The 21,686-nt window shown below is 46.2% G+C and overlaps 1 protein-coding gene across 1 annotated transcript in view; it reads left to right on the plus strand.

The window, feature by feature from the left end:
* The window catches only part of TTLL11 (tubulin tyrosine ligase like 11), a 275,037-nt gene that overhangs the window by 207,502 nt on the left and 45,849 nt on the right, over positions 1-21,686 (plus strand). The window contains exon 7 of the mRNA XM_027966476.3: positions 16,580-16,831. Within this exon, the coding sequence (XP_027822277.2) occupies positions 16,580-16,831 (252 nt within the window). The remainder of the gene's footprint in view (positions 1-16,579; positions 16,832-21,686) is intronic.

The following is a 21,686-nucleotide window of genomic DNA, read 5'->3' on the forward strand; positions in this document are numbered from 1 at the left end:
GTTTCTGTTTAGGTTCCTAGAAGCCAGGGTGAAGAAGAAGAGGAAGCTGAAGCTGACTTGAGTTTTGAACTTGGCTCGGTGGGAGGATGAAGTTACCAATAATAACATGGAAACAGCAAGAAGCTGGTTGAGGTAGGGGATGGGAGATAGGTAGGGAATAAATTCTATTGCACTTGGATGCAAGGGGGACATCTGGGTAGATTTCACTGGCAGGTGTTGGACTTAGAAGGTGACTTTTTTAGTTTTTCTTTTTTAAACTTTGTCTATTTATTTTCTTGGCTGTGCTGGGTCTTCGTTGCTGGGCTCGGGCTTTCTCTGGTTGTGGTAAGCGGGGGGCTACTCTCTAGATGCGGTGCTTGGGCTTCTCACCGCAGTGACTTCTCTTGTTGCAGAGTACAGGCTCTAGGCACGCAAGCTTCAGTGGTTGCGGTGCATGGACTTAGTGGCTCCACAGCGTGTGGGATCATCCCCAACTAGGGATTGAACCAGTGTCCCCTGAATTGGCAGCAAAACTCTTAACCACTGGATCACCAAGGAAGTCCAGAAGGTGACTTTTAAAAGCTACAGAGAGCTTCAGAGTGAGGGAAAGAATTGAACATGTTTGGCAAGGTCAAGTGCTGTCAGGGATGAAAGCATTTTGTGGGAAGGGGCAGACAGCAAACTAGAAAAGAGAAAATGAAAGTCGTGTTCACACACACTGGTTTGTGGTCACAGCACTCCATTTTCCTGCCTGTAAAAGGGGCCTGCTGCAGTTTTCTCCCCAAGCTGTTGCTCAGGTTGCGTTAGATCACGGATGGGAAATCACTGCAGAGATTGCGCACCAAACCATAGCAATGGGCAGCAGGCGAGGGCCTTAGCCACGTCCCCTGATCCCGAGCACGACAGGAGAGGCACAGAGGAAAGATTCCTAGCTCTGCGTCATGGCTGGGGAAGTAATAACTGCTCATTCACTAGGTTTGAACTGGCTCTGATAGTGGACTCTAAATCTATTCATCATCACCCAAGGAACTAGATGATGATAAAAACTAGAATTTCCCCCACTCCCTAGCGAGGGGAATACTTTTGCCACCAGTTTCTGTTTTTTGAAAAAGCAGGCAGAACGCGTCTCTCGTGGACCTCGTGGAGTGCTTCTGCTGCGCCGTCCTCATGCCTGTGGCGCTCGCCCTCCAGCTCCTGTGTCTGCAGGATGGGGGCTGGTCCAGCAACGTTGCCATGACGACCAAGGAAGAGGCCAGCCCTGCCTTCAGCTCTTAGTTTCAGGGAAACTAAGTGACAGACTCTCTTTTGTTTTCTTTCTTGGGGAGGGGGTTCCCCACCATGTTCCCGTTGGCATGGAAACCTTTCACTCCCACCAGGTGAGGTCGTCACGTGGGGAGATTAATTTACTTGAACAGATTCCTGGAGAGACCACTGTGAAAGGAGAAAGTGTCAGGATGCGATGGTTCTGGCCACTGGGACATGATGAGTACCCTGCTCCTCGGGGAGGGGTGGTGAGTGGGCACCGTGGCCTTCAGGCCCCAATCTGTGTGCGTTCAGGTCACTGGGATTTTTAAGCTGCCTTTTATACATGTGGCATTTTATGAGCTTCTTTATACTCGATTTCCATTTAGTGCTCACTATGACCCTGTGCATTGATATTATTGTCCCCTTTTGCAAATGAGAAAGCTGATGCTCAAAAAGGTTTAAGGACCTTTCCCAAGGTCACTCAGCTGGCAAGTGGCTGTGCTGGAGCTCAAACCCAGACCTGTTTGCTGCATAATCCCTACAACCCTTGCCCTTCTGACATCCTGCCTTAACCTTGTACTTGAATTTACACGATCTCTTCAGGGTCTCTCGAGCCATCAGGGAGACATCGTCTAAAAAATGTACCATGATAACTAAACACTTAGTACTCTGTGAGAAACACTGCTGCAAACTGCCTGGATGCCTGCTTGGGGAATTAGGCAATGACAAGAGAAATTAAATACCTTAATGGATTTTGACAACAAGTCTATGTTGGGGGAATTCAAATTGCATAAAGGAAAAAAAGTAGACTTTCTCTCTGGACCTGATTACTAATATGCATGCCTAATTTATTAGCTGCATTTTAAAAACTCTCATTTTGTTAGGACCAAAGTTCTTGGAGGAAGAAAGGTGGGTTGGAGGAGGCAAGTTTAATCTTCTTGGAGGAGGTTGGGCTTGAGCTGACCTGATGTCCATGATTTTTTTTTTTTTTTTTTAGTTTATACGAATTTTTTTAAGTGTTTTATTAATTAATTGATTAGGCTGCACTGTGTCTTAGTTGCGGCACATGGGGTCTTCATCGCATCATGCAGATCCCTTGTTGCATTGCATGGCCTCTCTAGTTGTAGTGGTGAGTTTAGCAGTTACGGCACATGGGTTTCGTTGCCCCATGGCACGTGGCATCTTAGTTCCTAGATCAGGGATCCCCTGCATTGCAAGGTGGATTCTTAATCACTGGACCACTAGGAGAGTCCCGGTCCATGATTTTTAGGGGGGGGGGTGTTTGCTAGATACGTATCAAATGAATGATAACAGTTACTTACTATCACTTTCTCACTTACTAAGCCCTGGCCAAGATGCTAGCCCCTCATTTAACATCCCTCCGCACTGAATCTGCCCACACCCCTGCAAGCGAGATTCTACTGTCTGTTTCCATTTTACAGAACAGATAATGGAGGCTGGGCGATAGAGCCATTTCCCCAAAGCCATACCCTTAGTAAGGAACCAGAATGACTATTATTCTTATTATCATAAATTATTACTGTTGCATTATTACCCTAAAAGTGGCTTTGGAGAACCTGAAGCTGAAAATGACACCCAGAGTTCACCCTGCCCGTTTTCTTGCCTTCGGGTAAGATTGCAGCAAATTCTTCATGTTATTTGTCTTAAAGAATACTGTTCTTGCACTGTCATTTATCAGCATGTCTTTTTTTTTTTTTTTCATCACCTATAAGATGTAGAGTACTGGGAACAAACGTGGATTCTATTTTTGGCAAACTCAGTCTCAGGGGGAAAGAAGGCGCAGACTTCAATGGCCATCATATAAGTCCAAAAGATGACACATTTCACAAGAGAGCTGCCAATGAAATGCTGTGGGGAATCCAGAGGAGAGTATTTCGGGTAGGAGGGATCGGGGAAGCAAGCTTTGCAGGATGAGCAGGATTGGGGCCCGGCTGCTGGTGAGCAGGGTTTAGCAGGTCCCAGGCTCCCAGGCTCGGGGGCCACACACATCTCCACGTGTAACTGAGATCACCCAGGGAGACTCGGCGGGCAGGAAGCAGGTCAAGGTCAGAGGCTTAGCGGACCATCTACCTCAAAGGGTCCTCAGAAGAAGAAAAGCAGAGGATGGAAAACACTTGGGAGAATGCAGGGGCTTAGAACGAGAGTTACAGAAAGCGAGTGACTGACTGCACGGAATGTATGAAGAAACTGAATTAGGAAAGGCCAGGGGGCTAGGGGGAGAAGGCAATGGCAACACACTCCAGTGTTCTTGCCTGGAGAATCCCAGGGATTTGGGAGCTTGGTGGGCTGCCGTCTATGGGGTCGCACAGAGTCGGACACGACTGAAGTGACGCAGCAGCAGCAGCAACAGCAGCAGCAGCAGCAGCAGCAGCAGCAGGGGGTTAGGGGTACTGCGGAGGTCCCTGGTAAACTTTGAGAGGGCAGTCTGTTTGGAGCAGTAAAAGCAGAAGCCAGCTGCTCATCCTGAGGCCAGGAGGGGCTCAGCACAGAGTGACTTTCTCCAGGTCATGCTCCACCCAGCAAGGGCTGTGATTCCAGTCCTAGTGGAGGGCCGGCAGAGAAACCCGCAGAGCTGCCCAACCTCACTGGAAGCCTGGAAAAGAAAAACGACTCTTGCAAGTCACACAGACCCAGATCACCAACTGATAACCATGTATGGGGAGGGGGGGAGGGGCGTGACCTTGAGTACGTGCTTTATTTTTCCTGAGCTCAGTTTCATCTGATAGATAACAAGAGCTATCGCTTCTTGAGTGCTTATGGCATACTGGGTATAATTCTAAATGCTCCACATATATTAGCCCATTTAATCATCACAATAGGTAGAATTTCCATCCCCATTATAAAGATAAAGATACCAAAGCACAAGCGGGTTAAGACGTTTTCCTAAGGTCATCAGCTAGTTACGGACAGGGCAAGGATTCCAACCTAAGCAGAGTTTATGTTAATATATCTGTCCTAAGGTCTCATCATAGCTTAGGCAGAATGATCAAGGCACGAGAAAGTTCCTGGCCTAAAGGAGGCTCATTGAATTACTCCCTTTCCCTGACCAACCAAATCTGAAGTCAGGGAGGCCTGGCCTGAGAGAGGCCTGTGGGCCCAGCTCCATGAGTGCTCACTGACACTAGTGAAAACCACATGCAGAGGGACACACACAGATTTGTCTTGTGAAGTTGCTTGCAAATGCCATGAGCCCCTGGGGCAGGGTCAAGTGAATGGTTTTGCTCTCAACACCTGCGCAGCAGAGATTGGCCAGCTGCTGACCTGCAAGTCCATGACAAGTGAAATTCACAAAGCGAACAGATTTCATCTGAAATCTGGAGGAAAAGGATATTTGACCAGGATATGCTTACTGAATCCCTGAATAAGGGTTCACTGGATGTACACTGTATACAAAAGGGAATTAGGATTACATTGGAAAGGAACTGGATTTGGATGAAATTGAATGCCAAGAAGAATTAGAGTCTGGGCCAAGGATGACTTCTTCACATGAGTTTTCCCACTTATTGCCTGGACTCACGCAACCCTATAGTTTGGTGCAGAGCTGTGTTTAAGCATTAAAATGCTTTGTATCTCAGATAGGCTGTGAGTGTGTAATTAAAAGGATCCCTTCATTAGCAGAACTACATGACTCAAGCTCAAGTTGGCCTTTTCTGCTAATTTTGGAGGTGGTAAAACAGAGGCGAATACAACCACTAATTACAGCCGTCACACAGACAGTGCCTTGCTGTCGCTTCCAGGAAATCTTTGTTCTCCCCAAACACAGACAGGATCTTCCCAATCACTGGGAGAAGAGAAGTAGGAGAAAGATTCATTCCAGCAACCAGAAGGAGGGGTGTGGCAGTGCAGGGGTTAACAATGTGACCTCGGGAGTTAGGCTGCTGGGTTCTAGTCCTAGCTTCATCCCTTAATCAGCTGACTCCACCTCTCAAAGCTTCAGCATGCTTATTGTTGACTGGGGCCGAGTAGCATGGTCGTGGGTACTCACTGAAAGGATGACTATCTTCACTGCCAGCTATTTTGAACATCTACTGTGTGTCAGGATCTGCGTGGGGGCTACAGTCATAAACTGTACGTGTCACCCCCCTGGGGTGAGAGAAACAGGCATCAAAGAGACGGCTGCACAAATAACCATGTAGGTGTAATTGTGATAATGACTCGGAAGAAAAAGCAATGGTGATGATGATGACAATGATGATGATGGACAAAGCCTGTAAGCTTCTATGTAAAGGCATGGTTGATTTAACTCTGGAAGTTATGGGAAGCTTTTTGAAAAAGGTGATCCAGAATCTCAGATTTGAAGGATGAGTGTTTCTCATGTGGATAATTTGGGGAAAAGCCTTTACAGAAAGAGGGAGGGATGCCCCAGGTGGTGCTAGTGGTAAAGAACCCGCCCGCCAATGCAGGAGAGGCAAGAGATGCAGGTTCGATCCCTGGATTGGGAAGATCCCTTGGAGGAGGGCATGGCCACCCACTCTGGTATTTTTGCCTGGAGAATCCCTTGGACAGAGAAGCCTGGAGGGCTATGGTCTATAGGGTTGCAAAGAGTCGGACATGACTGAGCAACTTAGCTCGCAAGGATGTGGAATCTGGATGATGAGGCAGGCGAAGCAGGCAGTGATCAGACCTGCAAGGCCTGGAGCTCTCTGGCCGGGAGTAAGGCCCCGCCCAGAGTGCCTAGGCAGCTCGTGTGGGCCAGGCTTGTCATCTGAAAACTTCCTCCGGGATCCAGTGGAAAGCTGAGCAGAAGTCCAGTCATTCACAAAGACAGCGGCCAACTATTTAGTGGGTTTAAAGAGGAATTCTGCAGCCCTTGGGGCAAAATGATTCTCCTCCGTGCCTGCCAGTGTGGATGGGCAAGTCTGAAGCTTCTCATTCAGAATCAGAGTTTGGGCCACTCTGGTGTTTTAGCTCAACAGTGGTGTAGGGTTGTTGGGGTTCCCCCCCTCTCTTGCTGCTTCTTTTTTCAAGGTTCTGAGCAGTAAGTCAGCAGAACTGGGCCTGCCTTTGCTACCACCTTTCACTTGATGCCAGCCCTCAAGCAAAGGACTTTGCCTGGACTTTCCAATATTATTTCAAAAAGAAACTGAGATGAGAGAATCACTAGGGTCCCTTCTACTCTTCAGTTTAACTTTTGCTTTATGTGGGGCACAGCGAACATTTCTATGTTCATGATTCTGTGATAACCGTCATTGAGAGCCAGGCCATCAGATGAAGAGCCGTCATCCAGTGAGGCCCTAGAAAATGAGACTCACTTATGTAGGAGGGATGTATTTAGGTTCAGACAGAGGTCAGGGGCAGTTGGACCCCAGGCCGCTTGCAGCAAGATCCCCCGACGGCCTCTGGGCAGTCCGAGGAGCACAAGGACAGGCCGGTGTCTAGTTACATGGGTTGAGGGTGGGGCAGAATGTTCAAAAGTGGTTAAAGAAATGCTTGATCCCTCTGTATTCCTGGAGGTATGTGTGGACCTCTCCTACTGAGGCTGGGGACTTGACAGTGAGCCTCTCCAGATGATGACACATGGGAGATAAAGAGGCTGGTGATTATAATCAAAGTGGCGTGCATCCATTTTCTCTATAATTACACTAGTCCTATAGGTTAGGTGGCTTCCCAGGTGGCGCTAGTGGTAAAGAACCTGCCTGCCAATACAGGAGGTGTAAGAGACGTGGGTTTGATCCCTGGGTTGGGAAGATTCCCCTGGAGGAGGGCATGGCAACCCACTCCAGTATTCTTGCCTGGAGAATCCCATGGACAGAGGAGCCTGGCAGACTGTAGTCCTTGGGGTCACAAAGAGTCTGACACTACCTAAGCGACTTGGCACGCACGCATGAATAAGTTAGGTGCCACTTTTAGGTGCCATTATTTTTCCCACTGTATATAAGAGGATATTGAAGCTTTGTGGTTATATGATTTGCCTAAAATGACTGAATTGGGATTCCAATGGTGCCTCAGACTACCCCCAGAGCCCACGTCCTGACTCCCCAGACTCGTGCCCGTGGGGCAGAGCTGCCTGGCAGCATCTCACCCTCTCCTTGGCCTGAGTGACTGTGCATTTCACTGACTCTCACTGCCCATGCCCAAGACAAAGAAAGCCAGAGGAACCAGGGCGAAGACACCTGCTCTGTGCAGAGGTCAGAGCAGAGAGAGCCCTGTTGGAAAAGAATCGGATTGGGGGCAGGGGTGGTCCCTGTAAAATGAGCTGTCAATTCCTCTATCTGGAAAATGAGGGGGCTGGGCCCCAGTGACCCTAAAGGCACTTCCAGCTTGGAAACAGCCCAAGTTCTGGGTCTGTGGGAAAGGGGGTGTTAGACTGAATCTACTTGTCTGTTCTTTTGTTAATTCATTGCCTGGCCTGGCAGGAGGATGCTCCTGCAGCACCCCAGCCTGGTGCCTCCGAGAATTCATCCCAAGCAGGGAAGAGGACCTAGTCCACTGCTGTTGCCGCTGGGGGCCTCTGTTCATTCACACACGACAAAACAGTGCATCAGTGACTTGTGTGGGCCTGTGACTGTAAAACAGGGGTTGATTTGTTGCATAGTCAAAACGGAACAGCCCCATTCTGATAGACGCTTGTTGTCACATACCCTGCGGTCAGTTACAAGCAGACAGACCCACCCATCTACCCACCCCACTGCAGCAGAATCATCTGGAGGTCTAATCATCTGTGTGTTTGATTCTAAAGAATGCAACAAGTTTGAACTAGGCTTAGACTAAATGCCGCCCCCCACCCAGTCACTCTCCCTCGTTAGTAAGTGACCGCCATTGTAAGGGAGGAGAAAATGAGATTTCATCAGTATACTGAGTTGTAACATGATGGAGTGGAAATAGCCTGGGCTTTGAACTCAAGCAGATCCTTATTCAAATATCACTCGGCCATTTAACAGCTGAGTGACCTTTGAAAAGTTGCCTAATCTCTCTGAAGCTCATTTCTCAACAGCAAAATGGAGCCACTTATTATTATACCTAATTCATAAGGATGATTGCCAGGGTCAAATGAGATGTTACAAATAACCCACCTGACTCTCAGGTACTCAGTGCCTGATAACTCCCTGTGTATGGAAGCAGCAATAGTGCAGTAGTTAGAAACAAGGACATTGGCACCTGCCTGCCTGGGTCTCTATCTGGAGTTTATAACGTATTAGCTTCTCTCTTTGTGCCTGGTTTCTGCATCTGTAAAATGGGAATAACAATACCTTCTGCATAGGATTTTATCGAGATTAAATGATTTAGGATGGCAGTCCCTGGCACGTAACCGGTATCATCACTGTTGTGTTTTGTTGTTGATGTTACACTGTGCTATGGAGGAAAGTGGTTGGGGGGTCCAAAAGTGGCCAGATGAGCATTCTGAGGAACGTTGCATAAAGGGAAGCCAGTGGGAATAGACCCAGCATGGATCTAAGTCTTACAGGGACTGGAACATCAGCCAGATCTCTCGTTAAGTCCCTCTCCTCATCAGACTGAAACACATGCCTCACCCATCTATCGCCTTCTCTTCAAATAGGATAGCATCACCATCAAGCAAATTGAGCCTCTGTGATGGAAGAGATTTATCAAATGACAGAGCCAGGCTACATGGTAGCTATGTTTATTTTTAGTAACTTCAGCCTCCGACTCTTTAAATTAGCTGCCAGGCTAATTTAAGGGATTTCTCTGATGCATGGTTGGCAGTTTCTCCGGGAATGCCAATGCGCATTTGAAACCTCCGAGGGGCTGAGGGGATACGACTTGGCCAAGCAGTAGGGAAAGGAACCTGCCTGCCTCCTTTTGCCAGCTCAGCCTCTTTGCCCACCAGGTTCTCCTGCCAAGCCACAGGATTGCCCGGGAACATGAACCAGGGCCTTCCCTCCCTTTCTGTCCCCGGTGATCAAACACCAAGTCCATCTTCTTTCACCTAGACCAGCGATTCTTAGACTTCACTCCTCATTACACTCACCCACAGGGTTTGCTGAGACAGTTTCTGAGGCCATAGGTCTGGGGCGGAGGCAAGCACGTGCATTTCCAACATGGTCTTAGGTGATGCCGAAGCTGCTGGTCCGGGGACCATGCTTTCAGAATCACTGACCTTGAATGTTCCAATGGCTTCCCTTACATTGTTGACCCCCTGCCCCCTCAATTCAGCATACTTACCTCTGGCAGACTCGTTCCTCGTCTCTGAACTTCTGATTTTGCCACTCTTCTCCCCTAAATCCACCACAACCTTGTCATCTCCTACACTGCCAAGTCCAAGCTTGCTAGTCTTAACGTGCAAGATCCGATAAAGACCTGCTCCCTTTCATGTATATGACTCAGTTCAGTTCAGTCGCTCAGTCGTGTCCAATTCTTTGCAACCCCATGAATCGCAGCACGCCAGGCCTCCCTGTTCATCACCAACTCCCAGAGTTTACCCAAACTGATGTCCATCGAGTCAGTGATGCCATCCAGCCATCTTATCCTCTGTCTTCCCCTTCTCCTCCTGCCCTCAATCCCTCCCAGCATCAGGGTCTTTTCTAATGAGTCCACTCTTCTCATGAAGTGGCCAAAGTATTGGAGTTTCAGCTTCAGCATCAGTCCTTCCAATGAACACCCAGGACTGATCTCTTTAGGATGGACTGGTTGGATCTCCTTGCAGTCCATGGGACTCTTAAGAGTCTTCTCCAACACCACAGTTCAAAAGCATCAATTCTTCGGCGCTCAGCTTTCTTCACAGTCCAACTCTCACCTCCATACATGACCACTGGAAAAACCATAGCCTTGACTAGATGGACCTTTGTTGGCAAAGTAATGTGTCTCTGCTTTTTAATATGTATATGACTAAGACCCCCCTAAACTGACCTCTTTTCATATGTTCCGGGTCCCATCTCTGGTTGCTCACCTAGCCACTCTCACCTGGCTCAGACATTGTTTGTGGATGGGTCTAGTCTTCCCCTCTGGGTCACATGCTTCTGGGTAGCAAGGTGGACTGTGTCAACCCTACCTGTGTAACCCAGGCCCACGGGACAGGTAAGAGCTAAGGAAGTGGTTCATACATGAATAAATGATTGACGAGATGTTTCACTAAAAAAAAAAGGAATTATTTCTCTGAGAGCACTCAAGCATCTTCTGTGAAACTAGCCCTTTCATTATTTACCTTCCTATTTTGTTAATTTACAAGAAAAAAATATATATATATAGTTTAAACATCAGAAGAAAAGTCTTTGGTTTGATTTAAATCAAATTAGCACAAGAGTTATGTAGTGAGCAAAGCCTCAGGTATGTACTGAGACAGTCCTGAGTACAAAATCTTTGTTTTTTTCTAAAGAGTTCTGTTTATTTATTTGGCCACACCACATGGCCTGTGAGATCTTAATTCCCCAACCAGGGATTGAGCCAACACACCCTGCATTAGAAGGCAGAGTCTTATCCACCGGATTTTGGGGGAAGTCCTTGAAGACAAATTCTGATTCCCCTATTGATTCATGGAAGTGGGCAAGACTGGGCAGTATCGAGGTTCTTTGGGTCTCAGGTTCCTAATCTGTAAAATGGGACTAATTTTTACCTACCTTGTAGAATTGTCTTGAGAAACCAATGAAATTAATATATCAAGTAAGCTGCTTGACATCGAGTGTGTGCAGTGTGTTCAGTCGCTCAGTTGTGTTCGGCTTTGCGATCCTGTGGACTGTAGCCAGGCTTCTCTGTCCATGGCATTTCCTAGGGAAGATACTGGAGTGGGTTGCCATTTCCTTCTCCAGGGGATCTTCCCAACCCAGGGACTGAATCCTCGTCTCTTGCATAGGCAGGCAGATTCTTTACCACTAGCGTCACCTGGGAAGCCCCAGGAGTGGGTCTCCGATAAATACTAGTGATTTTCTTTTCAGACAGAATGGTGGTAGGGGGTTTTTCACAGGAGTTTTAATAAAGTAAAACTCCATTTTATTTGAAAAACCATAATAGATAAAACATTCCAGGATTCTTTCCCCTATTTTAATGAATCAAAGACATACCAAATTCAATTGTTTTTAAATGCCCCAAAGGACTAGTAAGCTTGATTTACATTTTCTTTACCAGTCACTTCCATTTCATAAGTCTGACTTTTCTATTAAAATGCTATTAACTAAAAACGGGACTTTACAGTATTTGTGATGCCTTGGATCTCCATGTGATAACTGGAATTATCTGGAGCAAAATGCCATTCTTCTGTGTTTTAGTTCTTCTTCTGTGTCAGTTGTATCTTTACTGCCTTCTTCCAGTTGAGTAAAACCCCTTCCGCCTGAATTTGTGGTTTCAAGTTCATGAAAATATCTGTGGCTTTGAGGGCCCTTTTCATCTTGAGGTTATTAATTGCGATTCAGGAAGGAAGGGCAATGGTAATCACCCAGTAAGTGCAGCAACCCTTGAAGGAAATGTGAGAGGCTGTCGTGGAGAAAGCAGACTCCTTCTGGGCAGCTCTGGAGGTGGGATGGGAGGCAGGCTGCAGACACTGGAGGGAGACAGCCTCTGACATGCAGTTCAGGAAAGCATCCCAGCCTGAAAGGTGCCCTGGAGGTGGTGGGGTCCCCCTCAGCAGGCAACCCAAGCTCCGGCCACCACCCCAGATGAATGATCTGCCAGTCAGAGGACCTACCCATGCTAATGTCCTGTCTACCTGGGACTCATTTTTTTTCTCTAAAATGACATCATTGTGAAAACGCTCTGGAATTAGATAGAGGTGGTGCTTTGCATAACATTGTGCCTTGTGTGCTTTAAAATAGTGAATCTGAGAACTTCCTTGGTAGTCCAGTGGTTAAGATCCCATGCTTTCAAGGCATGGGGACGCAATTTTGATTCCTGGGTTGGGAAATAAGAGCCAGCATGTCTTGAGATAGAGCAAGAAAAATTTAAAAATAAAACGGTGAATTTTATGTCATGTGCATTAGACCACAATAAAAGAAAATAGATGACATCATTGGATAGAATGATCTCAAAGCTGTTTCTAGCTATAATGTGTTATGTTTCTGGGAGGGAGCACGTGACTTAGGGGACCTATGTCACCAGACTCTTTTTTAGCAAAGACAAGCCATGTAGGTAATATCTGACAGAGGGGGGAATGGCCTATTAAATTCTGGTTCTGACATAATATGGAATATTACGTGGGCTTCCCAGGTGGCACTAGTGGTCAAGAACCCACCTGCCGATGCAAGAGACATAACAGACACGGGTTTGGTCCCTGGGTTGGGAAGATCCCCTGGAGGAGGGCACGGCAGCCCACTCTAGTATTCTTGCTTGGAGAATCCCCATGGACAGAGGAGTCTGGGGGGCTACAGTCCATGGGGTCTCACAGAGTCGGACACAACTGAAGCAACTTAGCACATGCCTATGTCTATGAGAGGTTACGCTCATGAAAACACACTTAAGGCCACAGGAAAACATGATATAATGGTCAAGTGTAAGAAAAAGGATTTAAACTACCCGTGGTGTGATCCTAACTTATAAATACAGATTAAAAAATTAAAACATTAGTGTTTATCCTTGAATTGTGGGATTGCAAATGATTCTGATTCCTTTTATCCCTTGATACAGTTTTCAACATGCCTACAAAGAGCATAATGATTATTATAATTTAAAAAAACTACTTAAAAACAAATAAATAACAGTCCTCTGGGTTTTGTAACCCTCAGTGTGAACCAGGATGTGCTTTGGAAAAACAGGGCAGCAAAATGGGAAGTGTCCTGGTCAGGAGAACTGAAGTGTAATTCCAGTTCAGCCAGGGCAAAGAGCCCCTTCACCCTACTGCGCCTCAGTTTCTCCACCTGGAACATGGGTATAGAAACCACTTCAGACTGCACGTTTCGAGAAGAGCAAATGAGATCGCCCAAGTGGGACAGTTCTGTTGATTGAAGAGTTCTCAGCCGGTTTCCTTTGTCGTGGAGTGCATTCAAACCGTACATTTCCTTCAACAAAATCTCCTTTAACAAAAACTTAATGAGTGCTTATAAAGTCAGTGATTGCCACTTATCCAGGAATTTAAGAGCTCATTTCCGGTAACGTGGCTGCTTTTTGTTCTCATCTTTCTTCTTATAACCTTAATGTGAAAACATTTTATTTCATCTGAAGAGTAACCACCTGACTTTTATTTACAGTCTTAAATTCAAGGAGGTGATGATAAAAACCAGTTTAGCTGAAGGGAAATTGCACCCACCCCACCCTCATCCCATCCCACTTCCCCCACTCCACCCCACCCCCCGGGAGTGAGTGCTTCTCTGGAGGAATCAGGTCCCTCCCCTTTGTAGGAGGGTGCATTTGTTTCCTCGAACCATCCACACAGTTAAACTTTAGAAGTGGTTTTGAGCTGCTCTGGTTCTGCCTGTCCTGGCTTTGAGACCCACTTTGAAGGAAACATAACTTACAGGACCTTTTATTCACACCAGGGGGTTCTCTTTCAGACTTGGGCTCCTTGAACCAGCATGAGCAAAAGTCCATTTTGTCAGAGTTGTCAAGTACAGTTTCTCTATTGAACCGCTTTCCTATTTAAGGGAGCCTATGGAGTAGATACGAAGCATCATGAGCTTGATATTTTATTTGACGCTTACCTTGCTATTAAAGGTGGCTCGGATGGTAAAGAATCTGCCTCCAACACGGGAGATCTGGGTTCAATCCCTGGGTCAGGAAGATCCCCTGGAGAAGGGAATGGCAACCCACTCCAGTATTCTTGCCTGGAGAATTCCATGGACAGAAGAGCCTGGCAGGATAGAATCACAAAGAGTCAGACACGACTGAGTGACTAACACTTTCACTTGCTATTAAAAGCACACTTTCCCAATGCAATGAATTCAGTGAAACATTTCCCAGGCACCTAATATGTATCAAGTCCTATAGAAATAGGGTTGAATAAGATGTGGTCCTTGCCTTCAGTGAGCTCACAAAATAGCAAGAGGGATTGGCACATAAGCAAATACAGGGCAGTTGACTCGAGAAATGCAGACGTCCAAGGGACCCGGAGTGGATCTGAAAGACGATCTTCAGTGTGGTCAAGGGAACAGGTGAGCTGGTTCCGAAAGTGGAGCAGATATGTGCCAGGCAGCCAGGGCCGAGGAAGACTTTAAAGGCCGAGTCAGAAAGCAGGTACGAAGATACTAAGATAGCCTGACTTGGTGACTGATGGCATGCTTGGAAGTGGGAGCTCTGAGAACGAGGCCATTTAATAAAGAGGAGTAGAAAATGGCCTTGGTATTGATCTCAGTGCCGTGGGATGCGGCTCTTTTTTTTCCTGGATCTCTTAGCCAGTTGGACAGTATTTATTGGCTGTGTACACCATGCTCAGGGTGTTACTGAGTCCAAGCTCATACTGCTAACCACATGACAGGCCAATAAATAGAGAGACAAGTTGTTGGGGCAAGGAATAGTGACCTTATTCAAAAAATCAGCAGACCGAGAAGATGGTAGACCGGCATCACAAAGAGCCATTTTCCCTGAGTTAGACTTCAGGCTTCCTTTAATACTAAAAGGGGAGTGGCTAAAGTCCTGAGTTTGCTGTGAACTAAATAAAGGTATTTTAGCTTGATGCTCATTCCATGGGAGACAGCCTTCCCAGAGATGGACCATTATGTGTCATTTAAGTTTATCGGCAACATCCCTGTAGTGGTGGACTTGCAGCAAAAACAATAGAACACAAAGGCTAAAGTAAAAGTTACAGATTCAATATGGAGTCAGATTTGTTCTTCCCCATTACAAGGGTTCTGTCTCTGTAATGGACACACAGGTGGAAAGGGTTATGCCTCCCCCACCCTCACCCCTCAGCTATGGGCAGGAGACAAGGAAGGAAGAGGAGCTGCAGGTGCAGAGATGGGCGCTGCCTGTGGAAGGGAACTGGGTGTCCAGCAAGCACGAGCCTCTGCCTCCAGGCCAGGCCAGAGGGCAGTAGGCTGGGGCGGTGGCAGGGGTCAAGGCCTTGAAAGGTACAGCGTGTCCAGGGAAGCACAAGAAATAAGGAGGGCAGAGAGGAAACCGGGAAGGGGCTTGCATGCCAGAGGGAGGCTATGGACTTGATCACATAAGTGCTCAGGAACCTCAAAGATGACCAGTGTCGGAAGTGGGCATCCCGGCCAGGTCTGTTTTAGAAGGCGGCCTTGGATACCTTGTGGAGGATGGAGGCTGGAGGCCCTGTTGCTAAAGTCCAGGAGAGGACAGACAAGGCCAGGGCAGTGGGGACAGTGGGCCAGGTTCCAGGAAACACTAAGGAGGCCGTGAAGGCAGAGGGAGAAGGGGGTGTTGGTGTTGGTTCTGATGTTTCCTGCTTGGGTCACTGGCAGATGGTGGTGACCTTCGAGGAGATGGGGAGACGGGGAATGCAGATTTGGGGGGCAGGGGAAATAGCCGCATCAGTGGGAGGTACCTGAGGGCCATCCTGGAAGGTAAACAAGTGATCATTGGGTCTACAGGTGAGAACATTCCAGCTGGAGAGGCCTATCTGAATGTGAGTGGCTGTGAACTTTCTTGACTCTCAGGAAAATTTCAGGATAAAATATCCAGACAGGAATCACAACACTCTAATCATTTCTTTTCTTTTTTTTTTGTACGAGTTCCAAATAAAATAGTTAAGCCAGAAAACGTAATTGTGCCTATTCCTAGAATTGGGTAACTGATGTATCTTTGCAAATTGTTCATTGAACTGTGCCTATGGCTTCCTGCCAGCCCTCAATGAGATTTTTATATTTCCTAATTATTCAATTACTACCCATAAGTAGGAATTTGAAACCAAACCCAGACTCCTTCATAATTGAGTATTCTCTTGAATCATAAGTACAGGAAAGGAAGTTGTCCATATTGGGAAACTAAGATGGTAGAACAGAGGAAGTGTTCGTCTCTTGTCCCATGGCTCTGTCCTGGGCTCAATTTCTCAGCCACGTGAGCTTGGGCAGGTCACTTTTATTTTTTAACTTTAAAAAAATTTTTATTTATTTTTAATTGAAGGATAATTACAATATAGGGTTGGTTTCTGCCATACATCAACATGAATTAGGTATCATATACATACCATAGGTATATACAGATATGACTCTTTGGGCAGGTCGCTTCTTTGAGGTCAATTCTCTGGTTTATACATTAAGAATAGTAATAATAGGGAGTTCCCTGGTGGTCCATTGGCTAAGACTCTGGGCTTCCAGTGCCGGGGGCCCAGGTTCGATCTCTGGTCAGGGAACTAGATCCCACATGCTGCAACTCAGACTCAGCACAGCCTAATTAATTAAAGAAAAGAATAGTAATAATACCCCCCACCCCCCGCCCCCGGCTCCGCCCGCCATTGCTGTAAATCTAAAGGAAAGGAGAATTTGCAAGAGAAAGTGTTCTGTGTGCAAACCCACTCTAAATGTTGGTTCTATCATTAACTCCTTGTGTGTTACAGGTCTCAGCTGCTGGGGAAGTCGTTAGCCTCAAAAGAAAATGCTCCGCACAGCGATCTGGCCAGCGCCTCACAGGGCAACGCCAACCCCGACGCCCACCTGCCCTCCATCTGCCTCAAGCAGGTGTTCCCCAAGTACGCAAAGCAGTTCAACTACCTACGCCTAGTGGACAGGATGGCAAACCTGTTTATCCGCTTCCTGGGAATCAAAGGGACGATGAAGTTGGGACCAACAGGCTTCCGTACCTTCATCAGGTTAGTGAGACCAGCCCCCTCTGGCTGGGATTCAGGCAGCCTGGAGACCAGCCCGACATCTGGCTAGAGCCTTCTCCTTGACTGCCCCTGGGAGAGTCTGTGATGCCAGATTGGGCCCCACTGGGTTGGGATTGGCCCAGCAGCTGGCACTGGGCCTGGCGTATAGTACACTCTTGTTCGTTGAACGAATTAATGAATGCTACAGATGTGACAGCATTCAGAACCTTGTGCTTGTGGTTAAAAAACAATTCCGTGCTACCTTGAGCAGGATCCTGAGACTGGAGATGAAAAATTGCCCCTTGGACTCAGACAGATCTCGCGCTTCCTAAAACTGGGTGCCGTTCTCCCAGGGGTGCATGGCTGAGTGCTGAGCGTTTATGAAGCCGCAGCAGAGAAGCAAGGCCTATCTTTCCAAAGTGTCATTTTCAGGAGAGAAAAGTTAAATAATTCAGTTGATAAATAATTTAATACATTTGTTCTAGCATAAAAATAATGTGGTTATATTATGAAGTATAATACAAAATTTGCATGAAGCACAAGACAAACTATGCTTTTGCCACATCCTACAAAATAGGCCTAACCTCCTAAGATTATTCATTAACTTGCCTCTACCCTCTGGGGCACTTTGAGGGCAGTACAGGAGCACTTATGAGCTGTGTGACTTTGGGTAAGTTAATGACGGTCTCTGAACCGCGATGGTCCTAGAAAATGGGGATGAAGCTACCAGTGCCCTAGGATTGCATGTCATACACCTCAGAGAAACTGTCTGCTAGTGTTCAATGCTGCTGTTGTTTCTCTCATCATTGGTTTTAATATTTCTAACTAGTAACTCAGAGTCACCCTCTTCATAGTTGTGTTCATGAAGGCAAATAGTTAGAAGTCTGGAATTGGAAACCACTTCGCCATGTGCTTTTCTCTAAATGAATTTTATAAATTCTAACTCTAGCCCTCTGATACTCCTGATAGGATAGCATGCAGAAGTATCCACAGGAATTTTTGCCGTCTCAATAAACCTGAAGTCATACTGGCACAGTGATTCTGAGAAGGGCTTTGTGTTAGTTTCAGGTGGAAAGAAAGCCCAGTGGAAAGAACACAGGCTTTGGGGTTTGGCTTCAGAGCCAAGCACATTACTTAATAGCTGTGCGGCTTTGAGGAAATCCCTTGTCTTCTCTGAGTCTCAGTTCCCTCATCTGTAAAATGGTAATCATCTCTCCTGCCTCGCAGGGTTGTGATGAGGTTGGGATGGATGTATTAGATCATAAAGGATCTGGCCCACAGCCTGGTTTACAGGAGCTGTTTGTGAAATTGGAGTCTTGTGGTTATTATTTCCATGAGGCAGAGGGAATTTTCAAGAACGTCAACAGGCCTGTACTGTTATTTCCCTGAGAAAACTACCTGACGTGACAGTCTCTGACTCATTTAGGAACTACATTTGACTTGTAGGAATGGATACCCATCTACAGGTGGTTTAAATAGTGAGGCTAATTTTCTCTCATATATGGCAGTGGGGCTGCTAGGGCTGGTTAATGACTCTGAAATGTGATCAACTCCCCAGTTTCTGTCTTTCTGCTTACCCATCCTGAGCACGTGCTTCAAGCTTCAGAGTCGCCTTATGGTTACAAGATGGCTGCTCAAAATCCAGCCACTATGTTCGAATTCCAGGCAGGAAAAAGGAAGAAGGAAGGAAGAGCAAAAGGCATCGGCCAGATGCTTCCTTTTATTTCCTAGTGTCAATGCAATTCTCTTAAGCTGTGAGAGAGCAGGGGAGATTTGAAAAGATGACATACTATAAGACGCACATCTCAGTTGCCTGGGGGATGGGTCGGGGGGAGGGTGCAGGCAGGAAGGATAAACAAAAGAAAGGTTGTTGGGGAACAGTATCACTAGAGCTTTTGGTTTTTCTAGAGAAGCTAGCAATACAGATTTTTATATGTGAAATCTCAGTGCCTATATATACAGGATGTCGGTGATTCAGAAAATTATTTGGGGTTCAACCAAAGCGTGACTGCGCATCAAGTCCACCGGTATGTGACCTGTGAGAGGCTGAGGTTTATGTTAAGAGGACTGCTATGCTCATACACAATCCGGAAAAGGAAATTCTTGAAAAGATTTGAGAACCATTCTAGCAAAGAAGGTTCTTAAAAGGCAGTCAGACGGGAACTGGATGATATCAGGGATATTGCTAGAACTCGGTCTCTGTGTGAGAGGCTTTATGATTCTTCCAACCCTTTGTTCTCTCTAATTAAGAATGATTGCATGAAAAACTTGAATACGTGAGGTTAGCAACCAGTGGGTCCTACAGCCATCTTTCCCAATCTGTGGCCGAGTACCATTGGCAAGTGACGATGTTTCCAGGGGGAGAAGAGGCAGCTGGAGCAGAGGGACCCAGACAGTGAGCCCCTCTCCCCTCCCTCGGCACCTCCCCTGGCACGCAGCCCGGGTAATTAAGGATGAAGGAAGACATTAAGAACACATCGCACCACAGTCAATACATTTCTCCTTTAAAAATGTACTAAGACATCCTGCAGCAACTTTGTCGTAAAAGGTGATCTTCTCTGCTTTCAGATTTGTATCTGAATATATTCTGTCTTGCCAGCTAAATTTGACAGCGAGCGTTTTCTCTTGCTAACAACTATTCTGTCTTTTCCACTTGGGTTTAAATTTCGCTTCATTATGAATTGATAATATTTGTGCCATATGTTAAATCGAACCAAGTGCCCTTCTCTGGAGCACCATGCTAGAGACATATTTGCTGGCTAGAGACCCTCCTCTCTGAGCTCCCACACAAGCGGCAGAAGTTGAACTTGGCTTTCATCTGTCCTACCCACTCCTCCTCTCCAAGTTCCTGGAAGAGAACTGGAGGGAACAAAATAATAAACATTCCGATTGAATTTATTTCCAGTGACCATCTCTCATAATGTGTTGCATAGATCAGCAGTTTTAGGAGTGAATTATGCTAATGCAAGTCTGGCCATATTCTATTTTTCTTTTCCACCAAGAAATGAGAAATAATGAACTGTCGTCCTCTTGTCTAGAGTTAACTCTATCGAACCAGCTTGTCGTGTCATTTCCTCAGGAGGCACGTAACAGTAGCAAGTATCACCATGAATTAAGCACCTTTTTAAAAAATTTCATGATAATTGCTGAGGTATGGAGACATCTCTTTTTCTGAGAAATGGAAATGATCTGCTCCTTCATTTTGACAGCTTTCTCTGAGGGAAATGCATTTTTGTTATTTTCCTCCCATCAGGTTCCTCATTTGGGGAGCTTTCTGTGTAATTCACTAAGAACACGTTTCCCAGACGTATCCTCCATCGGAATCTGACATCAGTTGGCACAGGCTGCAGTTTCCATTTCCGCAGCCCGAAGATGAAACGGTTTGCCAAGACCGGAGTTTATTTCTGGAAAATGCAGGCAGCTTCTCCACACCTCGAGTGTTCGCCTCGCGCCCGGCCATTCTGCCTGGAGACCCCCCCCCACCCCTCTTCTCTGTGGCTTCTAATCCCGGGCCCCTTCTAAATTAGAACACGGCTTTCTCTTTTGCCTTTTTTCCTCCTCCTACCGCTGCCTTTTCTCGTAAGGAGATATTAATATGCTTCCTAATGTGTAGCTGTGGGGGAGGGGCGGTTTCCTTCTCTGAGAGGCAGCAGGTTGTGGGAGAATGTTCTGGAACAGAAGTGTCAGGGGGCCCTGCCTCCCCCTCTGTCATTAACTCCTCAGTGACTTTGAAAATTTCCTCTGTTCCGTGATGATCTCTTTCCAGTAATATCATGAGATGTTATGCCTGGGATATCAATAGCCTTTAAAAATAGATAAGTTATAAACCAAAGTTGTCTTTCCCAATCCCCACCAGCCAAGATGTTTAGGTAGTGTTTCTTTCTTTCTTTTATAAACAAATACTGATTATTTGTTAACTTTCACCTTACAGAAAGCTCTCCAGGAAAAAATAAGCATCTCTTCTTTCACAGAGAAGGATGAACACAAAAGAAATTCTATAAATAGGATTTTATGGAGTGGAAAAAGTTGGTTTCTAAATTTCCCATGAGATGTCAGTGGTTGTTGGGAGGAAATGGGGATGATAGTTTCAAATCTTTCTAATCTTAGACTCCTAATGAACTTGAACGATTTGTGATTCTCATTCTGTGCACCCACGTTCTTCTGATTCTGGAAAGAAACGAAGAAACAAAAAAAACCCCAAAATCCTTTCTGGATTTACATCCAGATTTACAACCGGCTCTACATCATGGAGGAAGGCTGAAAGCCGTCATGTGTGCCAGGCACTGAGCTAGTCCTTAAAATAAGTTTGTATGGTGAGTCACGATATTGTCATACAAATAAGGAAATTGAGATGCAGAGAGTATTAATGACCTGCTCAAGATCACATAGCAAATTCAAGATTCAAACTCCTGTGCACTAGACTCCAAAGCTCATTTTTACCATGTACATTTCTAGCCCATCCTTTCCTAGGAATCTTTCTGGTTTCTCCTGTTACTGTATTTCCTGGACTTTTCCTCCACTGAAGAATTCATCCCACCTCTCATTAGTAATTTGAGGAACTGCCTCCCAGGGCGTAAGGGGAAATGATTCAAATGATCAAGAGCCACCGAGGCCTCAGGTTTTTATCCCAGACTGTGAGATGATGTCTACCGTCCAAGAGCATATCCAAGACTCATCTGGATCCAAGCTTTGTGTCACTCACTGGACCCAGAATACCACTTACACATAGTAGACACAAAATAAATTCTGTATTGAGTGGATGGATGGATGAAAAGTTCACTCCAAAGTCTTAACCCTTGGAGACATTCCCTGCTTGAGTCCATTGGTGACCGCGGGGACAAACCTAGGAAAACTTAGT

Source organism: Ovis aries, chromosome 3 (genome assembly GCF_016772045.2).
Source record: "Ovis aries strain OAR_USU_Benz2616 breed Rambouillet chromosome 3, ARS-UI_Ramb_v3.0, whole genome shotgun sequence".
In the NCBI taxonomy this organism is placed as follows: Eukaryota; Metazoa; Chordata; class Mammalia; order Artiodactyla; family Bovidae; genus Ovis; species Ovis aries.